The sequence below is a fragment of the Amphiprion ocellaris genome, chromosome 7 (genome assembly GCF_022539595.1).
Source record: "Amphiprion ocellaris isolate individual 3 ecotype Okinawa chromosome 7, ASM2253959v1, whole genome shotgun sequence".
Taxonomy (NCBI): Eukaryota; Metazoa; Chordata; class Actinopteri; family Pomacentridae; genus Amphiprion; species Amphiprion ocellaris.
The window spans coordinates 370,268-389,078 of NC_072772.1; the positions used below are offsets into that span (position 1 = coordinate 370,268).

Consider the following 18,811-nt stretch of genomic DNA (forward strand, 5'->3'; position numbering starts at 1 on the left):
ACTTGGTCCTTGTGTCATTTCTGACCTTCTCTGAAAATTTCATCCAAATCTGTTGCTCCGTTTTTCAGTAATATTTCACACAGGAAGACAGACAGATTCACAGACAAATGTACGCCGATCGTCACATAACTCCGCCATTCCTTGGCTGAGTAAAAATATACACAGAGTACGCTGAAATGTGTGAAATCACATGAAACTGATAAGATCCCTTGTATATATTGTAAATAAAGCTGCTGTAACAATGTAAATTTCCCCTGGAGTGGGGAGAAATAAAGAACTTTATCTTATCTTATCTTATCTTATCTTAAACTTTATTGATCTCTCACTGGGAAAATTCAAGATAAAATGAAGCATAGGAAACAACACCAAAAAAGTAGAATAAAGATAACTATAAGGAGAAAAATATAATATTTACCACTTCCACCTGTTCAGATATGACATGGTGAAGAATTGTACCCAAACTGAAGGACATACAAGAGATTAGATTTTAGATTTTTTTCCCCCACATTATGGTGTAATTTTACAAAAAATAAACACAATGGCAAATATACAATAAAATGTCTAACATGTGGGTAGAAAAACACAGACTTTTTGTTTGTAAAATGCAATATATATATATATATATATATATATATATATATATATATATATATATATATATATATATATATATATATATATATATATATATATACACACACACAATATGTGGAATTGTACATAAAAGTTATAAAGAGAAAGCCAGTGTTGCAGTATGTTGTGGCATTTGAAGAGCTGTACAGAAAACCTTTGTTTTGTATATTTTTTATTCTATTTTGTGGTTGCTTTGTCATTTTTTCTCTTATCAAGTAGATGAAATGAGTTTTGGGAGACCAGAACCAATGTGAAAATAAATAGAAAGAAAATTAAATTGTAAATAATGGATAGTTTTGTTGAATTTTTACAGTTTAAGCTTCAGCGTCATTGTTTCTCTTCATTTCTCTTTACTCAAATGGTAATTTTTGAGGAAATCGAGGGTTTAGAAGTTCTTTTTCTGCATTTGTATTCCAATACAAGGAGTTGAGTTGATTATTTTCCTATACATGCTTGGAAAACCTCCATTTCTGCTGCAGAATATTTTACAGAAACTACTTAAATGTCACAAGCAGCTTTAGTTTATTCTGGAAATTGTTGCATTTAATATAAATAATGCCTTCTTTTAAAGCCACCCCTCCCACTACTCGGTGTAGAAGATCCTTGCAGTGCTCAGGTCATGCTGAGCTCATGAATCTATCCACTTGCTTCAAAGAGGATTACTGCTCCTTCTGCCTAGCTTAGTTACCTCAAATTAGGATGAGGGTAAGGAGAGGTGTGCTGTCTACAGGCCATCTGTCTGCCGAGTGGACAGTCGAGCGCTCACTGCTGCTGTAAATGGAGACAAGGCTTGAGTTGGATGTTCTGATTTATCCAGATGAAGTGAGGGTTGCTACTCCGGAGGATGTGAGGGACTGGGAGCTGGAGACGGCCAGCCAGGTGTCCATACCGACCGTCCGGCTGTTCGTGGCTCTTTACCCCTACAATCCTGCTGCCATGTCCCCCAACCCTGAGACGGCTGCAGAGGAGCTGCCCTTCGTGCCAGGCCAGATAATCAAGGTAAGGAGCGTCTGTTCTGTTTGTTTGACTCGAGTGATTTCCTCACTTCACAAGTTGAACCTGCTGCTGTTTCCTGCTTGTGCTGCGTTCGTACGGAGAAAGAAGCTGCTCTCATGTGTTTTACCGCCTTTTTCTCTCAATCCGTCTGCTGCTGCAAAGTGCTCACACTCTTCACCTCCTCTGACCTAAAATAAAGCCATAAAACTAACAGTCTGTGTGTTTGTTATCAGGTGTTTGGGGACACAGATGCTGATGGTTTCTATCACGGTGAGTCCGGTGGTCTCTCCGGTTATGTACCAGGTAACATGGTGGCTGAAATCCCCGTGGACGACGAGTACCTGAAGCATTTACTCATGCAGCAGGGGTTCCTCCCTGTCGACCACACAGGTAGCAACCCTCAGTTACTGCTGGAACACACTAACAGAGCAGTAACGTAGACGAAAATATACAGAAAATCAAGAGAAAACTGTCAGCCTTCAACATTTACAGTCTTCAGGTGCTCAGAAATCATCTGCAGAGGCTGTTTGCACCAAGCTTCTCCTTTATGGAGGCTTTAAAAAGACACCACAATCAATAAGGAGAAGGAAAAGTCAAATTATTAAATAAATTATTTCGAAAAGTGCATGTGCAAATGTGTCAACTCTTACAGAAGGTCCTTGCTCAGGTGTGTGACCTTTGTGTTAGTGTTAGCATTACATTTTCAAAGGTGTACTTCCATATTTTGCCCCTCAGGTATGTCTCTAATGCCAAGTCTGAGTGACGTGGCCAGCATCCCCGACGATGTGGTTGTTCGACGAATGGTGGCCTTATTTGACTACGATCCGTGGGAGAGTTCGCCCAACATGGACAGTGAAGTAAGCACGAAAAAATCTCATTAATATATTAATAAAACATTTAATATCAAGATCATGCCGCCGTTTTACGAAAGGTGACCCAGACTTTCTTTCTCTCGCAGGTTGAACTCGGCTTTCGGTCCGGAGACATCATATATGTGCTGGGTAACATGGACCAGGATGGATTTTACTATGTGAGTGTTTTCTTTGTGGTTGTGCTGTAAAACGTGCATTTAAATGAAGCTGAAGCAAAGTACTGGTTTGAATTAGTTTTACTTATCTTTCTGACTTTGTACAGGCAATGCTGCTTTTGTGGTCACTTTAAACTTGACATTCAGCTAAAGTGTGAAAATTAGGTTAGCTGCTCCGTTAGCAATGAACGTTTGACATTCATGTTTCTGCAAAGACTTAACTGATGCAACTGAACTGCCTTTTTCTTTAAATAGGATTAGAAAGTAAAGAAAAAGAGTCCAAAGACAAAATCATATTTTACATTTTATGTTGGGACAAAGCAAGCAAGGAAACTTTAAGTTGACTTTTCTTAAGATTAAGTTACAGCAACTGTTTATTTGAGAATAATAAAATGATGTAAGTACATCTAACTTGATCAAGTTGCATTGATATTACTTGTTAACTTATTTAAGATAAAATAGGATTAACTTGATTGATTCCACAGTGGGGAAACTTCACCGTGTATGAATCTAATTGCCTGTTACAAAATAAGGCAAATCATTTAAGTTGGTCCAACAATTCTTTTATTTTTCAGATGCTTAATTCTTCCGCTAAGGTTTGCACACAAGTTTAACTTTCATCTCTTTTTAGGGCGACCTTCACGGACGACGAGGTTTGGTTCCGTCGAACTTTCTGCAGCCGTTACCCTGGGAGTAGAAGAAAACCCCGTGCTAAGATGTTTGCTGCAAATGCCAAGTCTCAGACACAGTGAGATATCAGCTAATTTTATTTAAAGAATAGCTAAAAGGACATTTTATGTGTCAAAAAATATGTATTTTTATATTTTTATACCATAGTATGGCCCTGCATCTGCTTTAGATTGTGAGTAAATGAGGCTAATGACCCCAGTGTTACCAGTAATGATCATGATGCTGCAAATGATTGCCAGATATTTTCTTTATTCAAAAAATTTAACACAAATTACAAATCATTTTGTACTAAAAAATACAAAAATATACAAATAGTGTGTATTTTAAAAATCAAAAACTATGTTAAAAAGAACATTTTACTATAATTTTGTTTCCGCTTTCTGGGCCTTCACAAAAAGCAACGATGGAATTAACAAATTAAAATACATGATGGCAACGGATAGATTATGTTAGCCTTAATAATCCAGTTTAAATCTCAGAGTTTTACAGACCACAGTGTATTAATGTAGTACGTTCATTTTTGCCTTATATGCTAATTACATATTTTCTACAACTGGCTCATTTATATTCCTTTGTTTTTGAGTTTTGTAGCAATTTTTATGAAGCAAAACAATAAATCATAACCGAAACTTTGTATTCAGGAAACAATTAGTGTTTTAATCGTGCAAAAAATGGAATAAAACATCTTGAATTCTTAGAGCGCTTACCTGCTTTCTTACAGCTGTTTGTTTGTCTTTGTGTAGGATTCTACTACAATAATTAATTATCCTGTCAATTTATATTAAATAAACACAAAACAAAGTTAAATGACAAAAGCAGGCAGGTTTTAAACGTTCCAGTCCTTCGGGTTTCTTCTCGTACTTTCCTCTGCAGCCAACAGTACACTCATCCATAAAGTAGGAAACACTACACTGTGTAATGAAGTTTAGTAGTGCTTTCTACTTTATGGGTGACAACACTGTACATCGGTAGCTTCTGCTTGATCCAACACAAAACCTGAAGAATGACGGCAGGTTTTCACAAGTCCAACTGAACATCCTTTAAGAAATCAGAAATCAGCCAAGAAATGAAAACACCAAACAAAATTTTACACAAAACGTTATTAATATTATGCCATCATAGTGTAGGAACTCCTGTATGTTAAGATTCAACAAACAAAAAGCAGCGAGTGTCAGACTTTTAAATAAATGTACCTGCTGTCGGGGTCTTACCAGCGTTTGGACTCCAGAGAAGAGAGAAAACCCAGAAGTGAGCGTGATCTTTTATTAACCCCATCTGAGCCACGTGGTTCACACAGGAAGCACTCCAACAGTGGCACGCGCGCACACACACACACACACACACACACACACACACACACACACACACACACACACACACACACACACACACACACACACACACACACACACACACACGCACACACACACACGCCCACACACACACACACACGCATAGACAAGTGTAGGCAGAAATGCACAGCACATTTAAATATGTGAACATGTCCTTTTAGTAAACGTTGTTTTAAAATATCATGATTTTATAGACATTTTTTAAAATTTATAATATATATGAACCTGGATTTACTGTATATTTGACCGACTTCATACACTTTCTGAGCTGATTGTACATTATATTTTACAATATTGCACATTTATTGAGTCTACTTTCACTGAGTACAAATGTAGATCCACAACCTAAACGATATCAGAATGTAACTTCACTTTTAGGAAGTGTATTTTCCACATCTGCACATACACACACACACACACACACACACACACACACACACACACACACACACACACACACAAACACACATGCAAATTTGAAGCTACACACACGAAGTCTTGGCCAACTGCATCACAGCTGCCGCTAAGTGTGATCTCATCCCTTTTAAGGACATAAAGTTACGAGGTGGCACCTGCTTCTAAAACCTGTCTCAAGTAGATGAATATTGATCTTAATAAGGATTTATTTGCACTAATTATCTCAGTATTCAGTATCAGGATTGACTGAAATGTCAACATATAATACAAGCAACAACTTCATTTATGTAGCACCTTATTATACACACAGGTAGCTCCAGGTGCTTCACAGGCCGATGTAAAAAGAATATATATATATATAATTAAATATAAGAAAATGTGTGGTTTTACTCGACAGAAATGTAGTTTCACAACCTTAAATTACCTCAAAATTTTACTTCAATTTTAGGAAGTGTGCTTTATTTCAAAAATCCAATCAAAGAAAATAATATAAAACAGCACAGACAAGTTGAATAAAGTGCACAGGGATTTATAAAATATTTAAGACTTACTGACTAAAACCGCTACAAAGGTTGTTTGAAAAATGTTAAAGCAGTCAAGATATAAACTTATAATAAAACCGAGAGGAAATGAATTAAAATAAGTGAGTAAAAGTGCAGATATTTGAACCCAGACTTTATAGTAACACTGATTACCGCTATTGATTACTTACTAATGATAAAAGATTAAAATAAATCAAAGATTCATTAGTGGAGTGAGCTCTTAAACGTTCATGTCGGCATTGAGAGGATGCAGCTCCTCAGCTCTGTCCTCCAAAATGTCAGATATGTCTGAAATCTTTTACAGGTTACAGGAAGAGCTTCATATCTCGTTTATTTTTCTGAGAACTGCTTCACGCCTGCTTGTGTGTGACGAAGGTGTTGGTGGGGGATGGTGGCAGTGCGAGGCTCTTCCCTTGTCCCAGCAGCCAAGTTTGCAATATGCTTGCAACAACAGAAACTTTGCAAACAGAATAGAGACGTGCCTCTGTCCGTTGCCACGACAACCCAAAACCTCAGAGTCACACCAAGTGAAATAAGAGGAAGTGGGGGAAGGGCGGCAGCCACAAACCGAGAAAAGATGTCCTTGTTAGAGGAAAAAAAAGAAAAGACAAGCAGATGGTAATGTAGATGATAATTCGAATGTAGGAGTTGACAAAAAGTTCAATTTGCTGTAAGATATAAGACATAAAAAGGCGAATGACACATGAACACACGTGTAAAAAGTTGTCTAATGTGTCCCTGTGTGTGTTTCGTCCAAGAAAACGAGAAATGAAGCTGTGCAGCCGGCAGCATGACGGTGCATCCTGCAGATTATCTCAGCACTGTTGTACTTGAAGCTGCGCTTGCATCAGACATCTATTCCTGTTAGACATGGGATTATATACACAGTGATCTCTTCCAGTACTTAGAGTGATATAGATAGCGTCCAGGTGCCAGAAACAAGCGCAGCATCTAATGACATCAAGAAGTATTAACTTCCAAAGTCACTGATTGAATTATGTTTTACCTTTGACGACTGATCTCAGGCCTTTGAAGTCATTTATTCAATTAAAAAATGTCATTCAGAGCATTTAAAGGCACCCAACTGGAAATGAATCTATCAAACTTATGTTCACGCTGACACCAAAACACCACAATTCCTGTTTCTCTTCACTCAAACGTCCAACTTACTCATCACATCATGTCTGAAGGTTTCTTATCAAGGCTTAAAATGACAGAAAAACCTCCACAAGACTTGTAAAGATGGAAAACAATTGTCTGAGGAGATTCAAGCACTTTTAAAAAACACTTTATGTGCAGTTTGCAGCTGCTACCCGTCATTTAAACAGAGCTGCTCACTGCTGCCGCTTAGTGGATGGACGAGGAGGTGACACTGACAAAATCCAGCTTTGGGGGGTGAAAATCTTCATTTTTCAACTGACTATTCTTTATTTGGATAATCATTAGGGTAAAGAGAGTTGATTTTATTATATCCACAGAATAATAACAATAAAACAATCATCTATGATTGCATGAAGCTATGAAACAACAGCTTCTAATGTGTTTTATGTTAGTGAGGAGCGTCAGAAGATCAACACAGACCAGCTGTCATCATATAAGATGTGGATTAATCTATTGTGAGTAATTATGTACAAAAATCTTTCTTGCATTTACCAGAAACCTTGTGCACTGAGACTGTCTATTCTTGGCAAGAGGGATGTTTTCCCTCTTTGCATTCCTTGTTCTAGTATAACTCAGAGTTATGTCTGTATTATAAGTACTACTGTTAACTCTGGATATGAAAGTAACTCTATATTCTGATATTGGTAATCAATCATGGAGTTTAGAGCCCTTCCCTGTTGAAAGTCAGCAAACACTAAGTCCAAATAAGTATTGAAGTTTATTTGTATCTTAAAAGGAGGAAGTTGAGTGACGTAAATAGGAGGCTGGGGTGGATAGATGGGTTGACAAAACTTTGGCCTATATTTCTGTTTGTTTGCATTTCAAACCAACAATTAATGCTGCTTCTTTTACCCATGACTGCTCTATCACCTCAAGTGTGAGTGGATTACAGTAATATGAGGACAAAGATCCTCTAACTTTAACAAAGTACTTATAATCTTTCCCTAAATATACCCATGCTCCTATGAGTTGTATTTGGAACTATGCTGAGGGAATTTCAGTGGGTTTTAACTATATTTGACTGAAAACAGCTGCAGTAAATGGCCAAATGACATGCAATGTTTTATTTATTTATTTGTTTATCTATGTGGGTGGGTGGGGGTTATAGGTTTATAATGCTTCTGTGCTGTTTTTATCGGTGTTGTTTGTCCTCTGACTACTTTTACTGAAAAGCCCAACCAGGGACGGGAGTTGAAAATTTGCTTAATGCTATTCACTCTATATGTAGTACATCAGATGTGTTCTGTGTTAATTGCATGGTCCCTGATCAAATAAATGAATAAAAAACATTCAGAGTGGATCAACACAGCTAAATAATGAGATGAAACTCACAATAACACTCTAGGAGTGTTGTCACATTACCATTTGAGGTATTATTAATGTAAAATGGTGTTTAAAAAACACTTTAAAGTACAGAGAAAGTAAGATGTGTCAAAAGTATAAATTGGTCCCGATTATTTAAATGTGTTAGTGCATTAATGACATAAATCTCAAAAAACAGTTCCAAAAATGGAAATTTGGAAATCTTGTTTCTCTAGTTTTGGGAGGATTTTCAAGCTTTTTGATCAGATAAAGGACTTTTTTTTGTGAATTCTTCCTGAAATGTTTATATTAAATGGAGTTTATTTCATGTTGAATGTAAAACCTGAATCTGCGTCTCAATGTACAGCTGTCGGGTACGTTTGTTAGAGTTCAGTAAATGTTCTGGTTACTTTCCTTTTCTGGGTAAACAGAGCTGTGAAAATAGTTTTCCTGCTGAGAGAAGCTGTATTTTCAAACAGGCTCCAGACGACAGCTTCAGCTCAGTCCAGGTTAATGAGGGAACCATAATAACAAAAGCACCTGTTCAGATTCTTCAGAGGAGGAATAAACATGTCGAGGGATAACTCCCTTCAGGACGGTGCTGTGGGCTGGTTTCATGAAATACTAACAAGACAAATAAATCAGCAAGAGATCCATTATTAGACAATAAATAAGTTCAAGGCAACAGCTAGTTGATTTATTGTAGAGGTGAAGGAAAGGTGTTTTATGACATTGTTTTTTCCCATCTTAATTCTGCTCAAGGCTGAAACAAGCAGCGGCACATTTATGATGTTTTTCATGGCAGGTGATGTGATATATTTCAGAGCTTTAATAAGGGAAGAATATTTCTTATTTGCAGGTTTGTAGTCCTTAAATGAAAGAATGAAGCATTAGTAAGCAAGCTGGAAGGACATATTTGTAAAAAGTAGAACAGCATAAATCAGATGATTTGGTTTAAATGGCGCTGCTACACAGAGTTTCATTACTGGTTGAATGAAGTCTTAAAGTATATGAGAATGTTCAGAAGTGTCTGGGTGGTAAACTGTTGCTTCGTGTCTCTGAACAGAGTTGGAACAATAAAATGTCTTGAAGGATTTTATGTTGCCATTCTAAATCTTTGAAATGTTTCAAACAGTATGACAGAATTGATTTGATTTTAAGTGGTAACCCTTAAAAAGTTTTATTGCTTTCTGGTACTTTTAAGTTACAAACTTTCAATTAATTTCCACTAAAAAAAACTTTTCAGCTTTTCTCAAGTATAGTCACATTAAAATAACAGCCTCGAATTTTACTTTTAACTGGTGATGAATGGAAAATTTGGGTGTTTTTAGGTCAATTACACTCACTTATACTGGGCAGAGGGGCTGCCTTCCAGTTTAAAGTGGCCAATCAGATCCAAGCACATTAAAAATTAGAAAAAGCCAAAAGATATTATTAGATTTAGGTATTTTACTGGCAAAGAGATTAGTGGCAATTAGCTGGAAGGATATTAATAGACCAAGTATAGGAAGATGGCTATCAGAGCTTTCTACAACATTGCCTTTAGAGAAAATTACCTATACAATTAAACATAAAATGCATTTATTTCATCAAATTTGGGATCCATTTATTGAATACATTGCAAAAACAGATCTTACAGATGTAATTGAGAATACTGAGTAATTTTAAAAGTAGCCCTCTGCAGTGACATTGTATGATTATTGGGGTAATGCACAAACTTAACATCCCATGAGAAAACTGTTTATTTGTAAATCTACTCAGTTCATAGGCTCTATAATGGCATATTTTTCAGCTTTATGCAGTTCAAATTTCGTCAAAATGCCATATTTGCACACCTTTCGCAGTCTCGTGATTACTTGGTTAGTCAAGGGATGTTTAACAGATAAATCGATTATCAAGATAATCGTTTGCTGCAGCCCTAATGATTATATTAAAAAAAAATGTTAATTTTCAATTAACATTTTATTTAAAATTGTAAATGTATAAGGTGTAAATTCCCCAAGTGAAACTTTCATCATGTAAGTTCATTGTTCGGTTGTTTGTTTGTTTGTGTGTAACTGAAAAACAAACTAAAATCAATAAAAAAGAATGCTGGCAAAAAAAAAAGTGGCCAATTAGGACACAGCTTTTATCCAATCATATCTGAGGTCCCACCTACTCAGGGAACCAATAAAACAGCTGCTTTGGAGACACGCCACCCCCCCCCCCCCAGGACAAGATGGCTGCAGCAAGGAAGAAACTCAGGTGAGCAGTTTTACAAACTTAATGTATTTTTACAGGCTAGTATAATAAGTAATAAAGGTTCAGTTCAATTTCACACTTAAATCACCCACAGCCGTAGAGTTCATGCATTCGTCTCCATTTCCATGTTTGTAAATCACAGTACCATTATCTGCACAGCGTTTGTACTCAGTGGCCACTATATTAGGAACACCACAGTGGCTCAGACCTCCTTTTTCTCTGAAACTGCTTCTGTTGTAGAGAAGATGGAAAGAGTCCTGTGGCATTCTGCTTCATGTTGGTAGAATTCATCACATATTTCTGACAGCTGCCAGTGTCTCATTCGAGCACAGACCAAAGGTTAGGATTCAGATCTGGTGAGCGGGGAGCCCTCCAACCGAGCAGAAACACTCAGATCAGTCGTGTCGCTCACATATATTCACACATCACACAGCTTTCCCTGTTATGTTTGACATGAACGTTTGGGTCATTCCAGAATTGGAGGACATTTGGGCTTCAAATTTTTAAAAAATGCACCTTTTACTATTTTCTGTTCCATATTTATCAACAATAAGTTAAAAACTGTCAAAGGTATGATTGGCTCAGCTTCCACATCAGTGGCAGCATTTTTCTTGCATGTTTTCTGTGTTGTTTGCTAACCCTACTCTGATCCATGCTGCAGTAGAAGCTAGATATTTAGCTAGCTGCTACTGCTGACCAAGAGGACAAACTGACTGATGGAAAACAGTCAAGAAAAAGGTAAAAAAGAATTAATTTTATCCTGATAATATGAGCCAGAGGGAGACATTCAATCGAGGCTGACAATGGGATGAAAATATGAAAAACAGAAGAGAGGACACAGCTTTGCTCTACCCATTCTGTAGGACGCAGTTGGATGTTAATTCCAGCGTTTCATGTGATTCGCTGTTTTCTTCTTCTACCAGCTGAAAAGGTTCTGCTAACAGGGTTGTTGTTGTTGGACACGCTGCATACATAATAAGTATTTAAAATATTATGCTGATTAAAAAAATGTTCCCACAATTACAAGAGACATCAATGAAAAAAAATAATACCAAAAAAGGAGATTTAAATTTCATTTTAACAGTTTTATTTGAGGTTTAATTTGGTCATCAGAGGGCTGGGACAAGAGAAAAACTGCATTTTAGGGGGAACTCCAGACCTATTAGGTATTTTTAAAACTATTTTCAAACCTTCTTTTCCCCTCGTTTTATTTTCTTAAATTTACGCAACAACTGCATGTTTTAGGATTTTGTACATGGATTATTTGAAATTGGATGGATGGGATGTAAAATACCCTCTAATTCTGGAACGATGCATTTACTGAAGCTCTTGTAGCTACACAATTACTGATTGAATAATTGAATGAATTAGCAAGTGAGCAAGATGTTTAACTCTCTGTATTACACATGTACGTGTGCTTTTTCAGCTTTAATTTTTACATTACCATAATATTTATACATGATATATGCAGTATTCTAAGTTAGTATTCATTGATTTGAATGTGTAACAATCATATGTGGGACAGCAACACTTATTTCTATATATCGGGCATGTTTTTGTGTGTGTGTGTGTGTGTGTGTGTGTGTGTGTGTGTGTGTGTGTGTGTGTGTGTGTGTGTGTGTGTGTGTGTGTGTGTGTGTGTGTGTGTGTGTGTGTGTGTGTGTGCGTGTGTGTGTGCATGTCAGTCTGTTTAAATAGTGTAATGTTCAGTGATTGTAGCTGCTGTACCAAAGTAACTTCCTACAAAGGATCCATTAACTACCCGGCTGTCCAAGTTACTGACGTGGCATTCAGCTACGAATCAGATTCTCTTCCGTGTAACAAAAAGGCGGCAAGTTTCATGTTAAATCAGACGATGTTTTATTGTATGCTTGAGTGGAAAACCATTTGTTTTGTGACTGTAGTGAAGAAATCAGGTGGAGTGTGTGTTGGCTGCCACACAGGGCATCATTACATCTGCTGCTCCACAGGACGGATCAGGAGTTCTCCGATCTGAAAAAAAAAAGTTATCAGATTGTGAGAAAACTGCTGATATTTTAACAGTAAAAGGACAGAAGTCGGCATCAGGAAAATTAAAAAAAGTTATTAAAAACCACACCTGCACATGTGGAGGAGCACCAAGGACGTACACAACAGTTTCTGCAATGTCCCCTGCAGTCAGATTCTGTCAGAGAAGTGAAAAGTGCTTAATTAGTTTTCTTTTAAATTCTTTTAATTATATCAACGGGACTTTTAACTAACATAGGAACACTGTTTTTACCTTTTGTTGAGAGAGCATCTGTTGGGCTAGGTTTTTGTCTTGTAAGTATCGGTCAGCAAATTCAGTCTCCACGAAACCAGGAGAAATACTCTGCAGGGAAAGTAAACTTCAGCTTTAATATTGGTGTTAATTGTGGAGCTGGAGATGGATTGTGGGAGATCTTAGGATCAGAAAGCAGGATGAATGAGTATCAACTATATTTCAAATGCAGACAGCAGTGAAGCCTTACGGTGGCTCGGATGTGGCTCTTGGCTTCATGCAGCTCCTGCCTCAGGCCCTCGGTCAGGGCGGTCACTGTATGCTTGGTGCCAGCGTAGAAATGTGCACCAGAAATAGGATGTACCACGTGTCCTGCCACGCTGTAACAGAAGATTTACCAGGTCAGAATTTACCAGCATGTACTGAAGTAATCTCAGGGCATAGACCTAAAAAATCCCTAATGATGAATTCTGCTGCTACTTTAAAGTCACGTTTACTGTGTTTGGTCTCAAGTTGTAACAATTAGTCACTGAACTGAATTCAACTAATGCTGGTTGGCTGATGCAAGCAATTTGAGGACAAGACAGAGGATACTGTGATGGACATTTTTCACTTCTCAGATCAATTACTTTAAAAAAAAGTCATCTGCAGATTAACTCCTGACTCAGATTGACAATATAAGCAAAAAGCAAAAGGTAAAAAAAAAAAAAAAAATCACACCATGGATGATATTTACACTAGCTGCATTCCGGTCCTTTTTGCTAGGGGAGCACATTGGTGCAGTAGCTGTTATCTTCAACATGCTTTATAAAACAAAAAAATAAAACTTGATTTAACTATTTTATCTTGCTATACGGCATGCTTAGGATCTTTTTTTAATTGGTTTTGAGTATTTTAGTAATTAGACATTTATTTTATTGTAAAGCACTTTCTAACTGTTAAAGTTAACAAAGTCAACACCGCTATAATTTTTAAAAATCAAGTATTTTATTCATGTTATTTACCTAATTTATGTGCACTCGATTTTTTCAGCTCAGTCTCCACTACTGTTTTGATGCTGTATTTGGTAGTCCTTTTCTACTTGTGTCTGTTTCCACATATGATCTACTCCGGTCCGATGGACGGTGGAAATAAGACTTATATGGAGCAGAACAAACATTAGCAGATAAAGTGGAGATAACGGTACTCGAGTTGACAACTCCCTGCAGGTGTTGAGTGTTTTGCAATGCTATCCTGGGCTGGATTCCTTTTGGCTGCCTCTGGTGGAGCCGACACGGCTTTTGTTTGGTCTGACATGCCAGAGTTAAGTTGTGCAGAGCAGCAGGTTGAACAAGTGACTGCCAGTTAACATGCAGGACTCGGGAATGAACCAGGTTTCACTCACTCTAATAAGCTAGAACTCCAAAACTCAATGGAGATACACTCATTGAAAACAACCTGAGAGGTTTGTGTGAGAACAGCAGACAGGAAGTCCAGCAGTTCAAAAAAGGAACTGTCACGGAACCACAAAGCTGCCAATGAGGACAAAAGTCCGACCGGTGACAAATATGAAGACGGAACTGCAAACAAAAGGGCATAGGGGAAGTTTAGTTTGACTATATTTGCACAAATCTGATCAGACAGTTAACCGGTCATGAAAATAATCCTCACACTTTGAATGGTGATGATTTGCTGACTCAACAGAAAAGATCATCAGTAAATAAAACTGCACCTGTTCAGGTTGATGATGTGGCCGTCATCAACGTTTCTTTCCTTCATCGACTGATACGCTTCACGTGCACAGATGGACAAGGCCAGAACGTTCACCTGGAAGACGCCGAGCAGAAGGAAAGTAGAGAAAGGCACAGGTTTCATAACATTAATAGCATTAACTCTTGTTCAAATGTCTCGGTAATGAAACTGAGTTCTTACATCCAGCATGTTCCTCCAGCCGCTGGTTTTGCCGCTCAGCAGCGGGTCAGGATGAGCCAATCCAGCATTGTTGATTAAAACATCTACGCCTTTGTGCTGCTGTTTGATGGTTGCAAACATGGCCAGGATGTCGTCCTCTTTGGTTAAATCACACTTGATTGGCACCAAAACCCCAGTGTAGCCTGCTTTCTTACATTCCGCTGCCAGCTCCTGAAATGAGAATTAAAAACATAAAAGACGTTCAGCTTCACAATCAAGTCTGTGGTTTTAGCAACCTGCCACTCAAATGGTTGATTTTGATTGAAATGTGTAGATTTGGGGAATATAAGTTTGCAAATACTGTCTTTAGCATTTATATTTTTTTTTTATAAGGTGAGCCTTTATTTTGGAAGATCGATCTGTCATAGCTTTTATTCATGAATTCTAAAGCAAACTGCTGATTTCAGAGAAACTCTGAACAATTTATGACAGGTGTTATCCCAGGGAATTGTCCACTGAAGGTAGTATTAGTAAGCCACTTAGGCTGCAACTAATGACTATTTTAACTTTCAATTCACTCATCGATTATTTTCTCAATTAATCGATTAGTTGCTTCATCTATAAAATGTCAGAAAAAAGAGAAAAATGGCAAACAACATTTTTCAAAGTCCAAGATAATGTCCTCAAATGACCACAAACCAAAGACATTCAGTTTGCTGTCATAGAAGAGGAAAGAAATCAGAAAATACTCACATGTATGCAGCTGAAATCAGAGGATTTAAGACTTTTTTTAGTTTCTCAAATCGATTAATCGTGCAGCTCTCAGTGCATTTCATCTCTTGATCTGTTTAGTCAAACTCATTTAACTGCATTTTCTGTGTGAAATCACATCTCTGCCTTTTAAAGCATAACAATTATTTTGCAAAACTTTTGAGGCATTTATTGAATTAAGATTTAATAATAATGAACCAAATTTGTCAAGTTCAACACATTCACTGCACTTCTTTCAATAGTTCTTTTTAAAAATGCACTGTTTCTATGTGAGTTTCTTACTCAGTGCAATTAATCATTTGTGTTCACTTTATCTAAAATTAAGTTGTGATCTGCAGTGTTCTGCTAAACACACAAATATTTTGTCGTCTTGACATAAAACTGCAACTTTTATGATGTTCTATTTCAAGTGATGCAGGTTTGTATGGACTCAAGTATTTAAGTGTGAATATAAGTTTAGTTATGGCACAATACAGAAATACTTCAGTGTAATTCTATTCTGTATAATACCATGCAATGCTACACATACTAGGCTACGCTGTGGAGGACTATGCAATACCGTGTTTCTTTGCTTTCTAAATTTATTTATAGACCTACTTATTGTATTTTAGATTTCTTTTTAGATTTGAGTCCTTCTGTAATTTTGCTGTCATGGCTGCCAACAGTTGTAAAATGACAATGAAACCTCTTATGTCTTAAACTGGCAGTAAATACCAGTCAGACCAATTTGCATCAAACATTATGATTCTACACAAAACTAAAAGTTTCAAATAAACTCAAGTAGAGCAGGTGAGTTTGTGTTTGCAGTGTGAAGATGGAAGATGTGTCCATTTAAGGTTTAGTTGTTGATTTCATGAGTCAGACCTGCCCTTCCTCTGATGGTTTCATTAGACTGACAGCAGAATATTACAGCACAAACAGCAACTTTAAATATCGACATGGAATAGTTCATTTAAAGTGAGAGGCACACTAAAATCCATTTTCATCCTTATGTAACACTAACTTTCCCTTGTTTCTCTTCTACGAAAAAATAAAATGAGTCGGAACCAAAAATGGAGAAGCAGCTTTCAGTTTCTATGCTCCACATCTGGAACAAACTTCCAGAAAACTGCAGGTCTGCTGAAACGCTCAGCTCTAATAAACCAAGATTAAAGAGTTAATTATTTAGTGTTGCCTTTGACTAATGACTGTGTAGTGTCCGACCACAGATATGTGTTCAGTTTCATTTGTATGCTGCCGATTGCAGTTCAGGTTCTCAGGACGTGTTCCAGAACCCATCTATGGCTGAAATGTTGTTTAAATAATAGTTGAGGAGTGGTTTCTGCTAGTCCTGGACTGTTTGTGTTTAGATGGAAGAGATCCTTGTTCCTGGACATGTTGGAATGTTGTCCTAATGTGGAGGAAGTGAGGACCTGTTACTGATGAGACTAAACCTATAAAAGTGAGCTGTCTCTGTGATTCAAGCTGAGTTATTCCCATCGGCTGAGAATGCTCCGCTGGTCTTCTTTCTAAAAAAACTGATCTTTGTGCAAACAAGTCAGTGTCAGCGGACGTTTTCTTCAACATCTGCACATCCTCCATGTCTGAGAAACAACAACTGCCTTAATATCAGCACTGCATTGTAACTTTTAAAGTGATTTTATTTTCTCTCTCTTTTTATCTGAGTTTTAGTTTCTCTGTTTTTATGATCATAAAATTTTGTGTTGATTATATTTAGTGGTGGGACGCGATTCAAAAATGTATCTAATTAATTACAGGCTTTGTAATTAATTGCAATTAATCGCACTTTTGTCAAATAGCAATATTTGAAACAATAAGTGAAGGTTTTCAATTCAAATAAAATTGTGGTTGACAGTTGAATCAATGAATAGACATATATATGTTTATAATTTAAAGTTTATAAAAATTTTAAAGTGGGACTTGTAGAAAAAAGTGATTTCGATAATTTAAAGCCTGGATTCAGTTGTTTTTTCCACTGTATGGCACATAACATCAGCAGAAGTAGTTCAAGGAGCTTTAGAGAGTTGAAAATCCACAGATTCATTCTGTTTTCATAGTTTCTGGGTCTGATAAATGGTGTCGTTTTCATGGTTCTTTTTTTAGGAATATCAATTTTTATTTATGTAATTTTTTATGAACAAAGTTTATAATTAACTTATTAAAAGACAGATATTTTTGTTGTTGCAGTTATTCCTCCTCCAAGGAGGCAGAGCCTCGACAGAGTATAAACTTAATAAAAATGTTTGTTTCATTTCTATTTATCTGCATTTTTCATCTGTCTGCTACATTCACAGATTATTGCAAATCTAAGTGCAATTATAGCGATTTTATTCAACATTTTAAGACTTTCTGTAAACACAAGCACTGTCTAGAAAAGTGGTCTATTATGGGATGGCTACACCGTTAGCAGGACGGTGGTAGCTAACGTTAGCTCTGGTGCTAACAGCAACATGTTTTACATTGAGGTGATCAGGAAACAACCAGGCTTTTATCCAAGCTGCCATCAGGAAGATTTTTACAAGAAAACTTTCCTCCCAACGAGCTCAATCTGATCTTCCTCCGCTGTTCCCCAGAGCGCTGACGTCACTCACTGCTTCCTGTGCTTCTTCATCGCAGCTGCAGACAGACTTTAGGTTCATTCGCGCCACCTACTGGGCTGGAGTGTTCATCAGTTACTAGTGTGCCACAAATTAGGGAACTGAGAAAGGTGCAATAAAATGCGTTCATTAAGTTCGTTATTTGTGTTGTAATTAATCTCAATTAACGCGTAAAAGTCCCAGCCCTAATTATATTGCTTAACTCGTGTTTTATTTCTGTGATTTTAACACATGCTTTTAATGTCTACCTTCTGAATCATCTTTTATAAGACTGCCTTGCCTCTAAAACTCAGAAAGTTTGAACAAACATCTCCTGGGTTTGGGTTTGGGTTTGTGTTTCTCTCCAAAGCTAAAATCTGACTCTGATTTCGCCTGAAAACTGCAGAAATTAAAATAATAATAATTTAGTGTCTATCAATCAGCGTCTCTGTTGTAATTCTGTCCAAAGCAGAGAAAAATCCTGACTCTGATTTCTCCTGAAATCCGCAGAAATGAAGTTTTCACTTCAGTCCAAACCTGGATTTTGTCCACGTTCCTGGCGCAGCCCACCACCTTCATCCCGCAGCGGACCAGCTCTTTGGCTACGGCCGCCCCGATCCCCACCGAGGCTCCGGTCACCAGAGCCACTCTGCCCCTCCAGCGATCCATCACAGCGATACACCGGTAAGCTGCTGCAGACACACAGGAAGAAGAGAGGACGGAGAGTCTGACAGCCACGGAGCCTGAATGCAGCACACTGGACACGGTGCGTCTCCACCACACTTAAATGCACCACTGTGCTGCGTTCAGGATCCAGGTGCACTGCAGGAAATCAGAGGACGCAGCTCCACCTGCAGATCGCTGCAAAGAATTCAAACTTTCTCTGTCTTACACGGTGTTTTCTCATGAATTATCTCCATGTTTATCCCTGTTGGCCGCAAACGTGATGCATAATTTCTTCCTTTTTGGACAAA

At 37.4% G+C, this 18,811-nt stretch overlaps 2 protein-coding genes across 3 annotated transcripts; one reads left to right on the top strand and one right to left on the bottom strand.

The window, feature by feature from the left end:
* The first annotated feature begins 1,322 nt into the window (after nucleotides 1–1,322).
* Nucleotides 1,323–4,043, top strand: si:ch211-105f12.2 (RIMS-binding protein 2-like). Of its 2 annotated transcripts, none has more exons than XM_035949986.2 (5): nucleotides 1,323–1,632; nucleotides 1,863–1,899; nucleotides 2,365–2,486; nucleotides 2,588–2,659; nucleotides 3,288–4,043. In XM_035949986.2, exons 1-5 carry the CDS (start codon nucleotides 1,411–1,413, stop codon nucleotides 3,351–3,353), a joined length of 519 nt encoding a protein of 172 aa, XP_035805879.1. In that variant the 5' UTR covers nucleotides 1,323–1,410; the 3' UTR covers nucleotides 3,354–4,043. The 2 variants fall into 2 exon arrangements, with proteins under 2 accessions (XP_035805879.1, XP_023130024.2); XM_023274256.3 differs by having other exon boundaries at nucleotides 1,327–1,632; nucleotides 1,863–2,019.
* Nucleotides 4,044–12,197: 8,154 nt separating this feature from the next.
* On the bottom strand, nucleotides 12,198–18,600 carry LOC129349221 (dehydrogenase/reductase SDR family member 11-like). The gene is made up of 7 exons (XM_055011876.1): nucleotides 18,375–18,600; nucleotides 14,512–14,721; nucleotides 14,312–14,406; nucleotides 12,851–12,980; nucleotides 12,622–12,711; nucleotides 12,460–12,525; nucleotides 12,198–12,353 (listed from the first exon to the last, which is right to left on the bottom strand). Exons 1-7 carry the CDS (start codon nucleotides 18,504–18,506, stop codon nucleotides 12,312–12,314), a joined length of 765 nt encoding a protein of 254 aa, XP_054867851.1. The 5' UTR covers nucleotides 18,507–18,600; the 3' UTR covers nucleotides 12,198–12,311.
* Nucleotides 18,601–18,811: the final 211 nt, after the last annotated feature.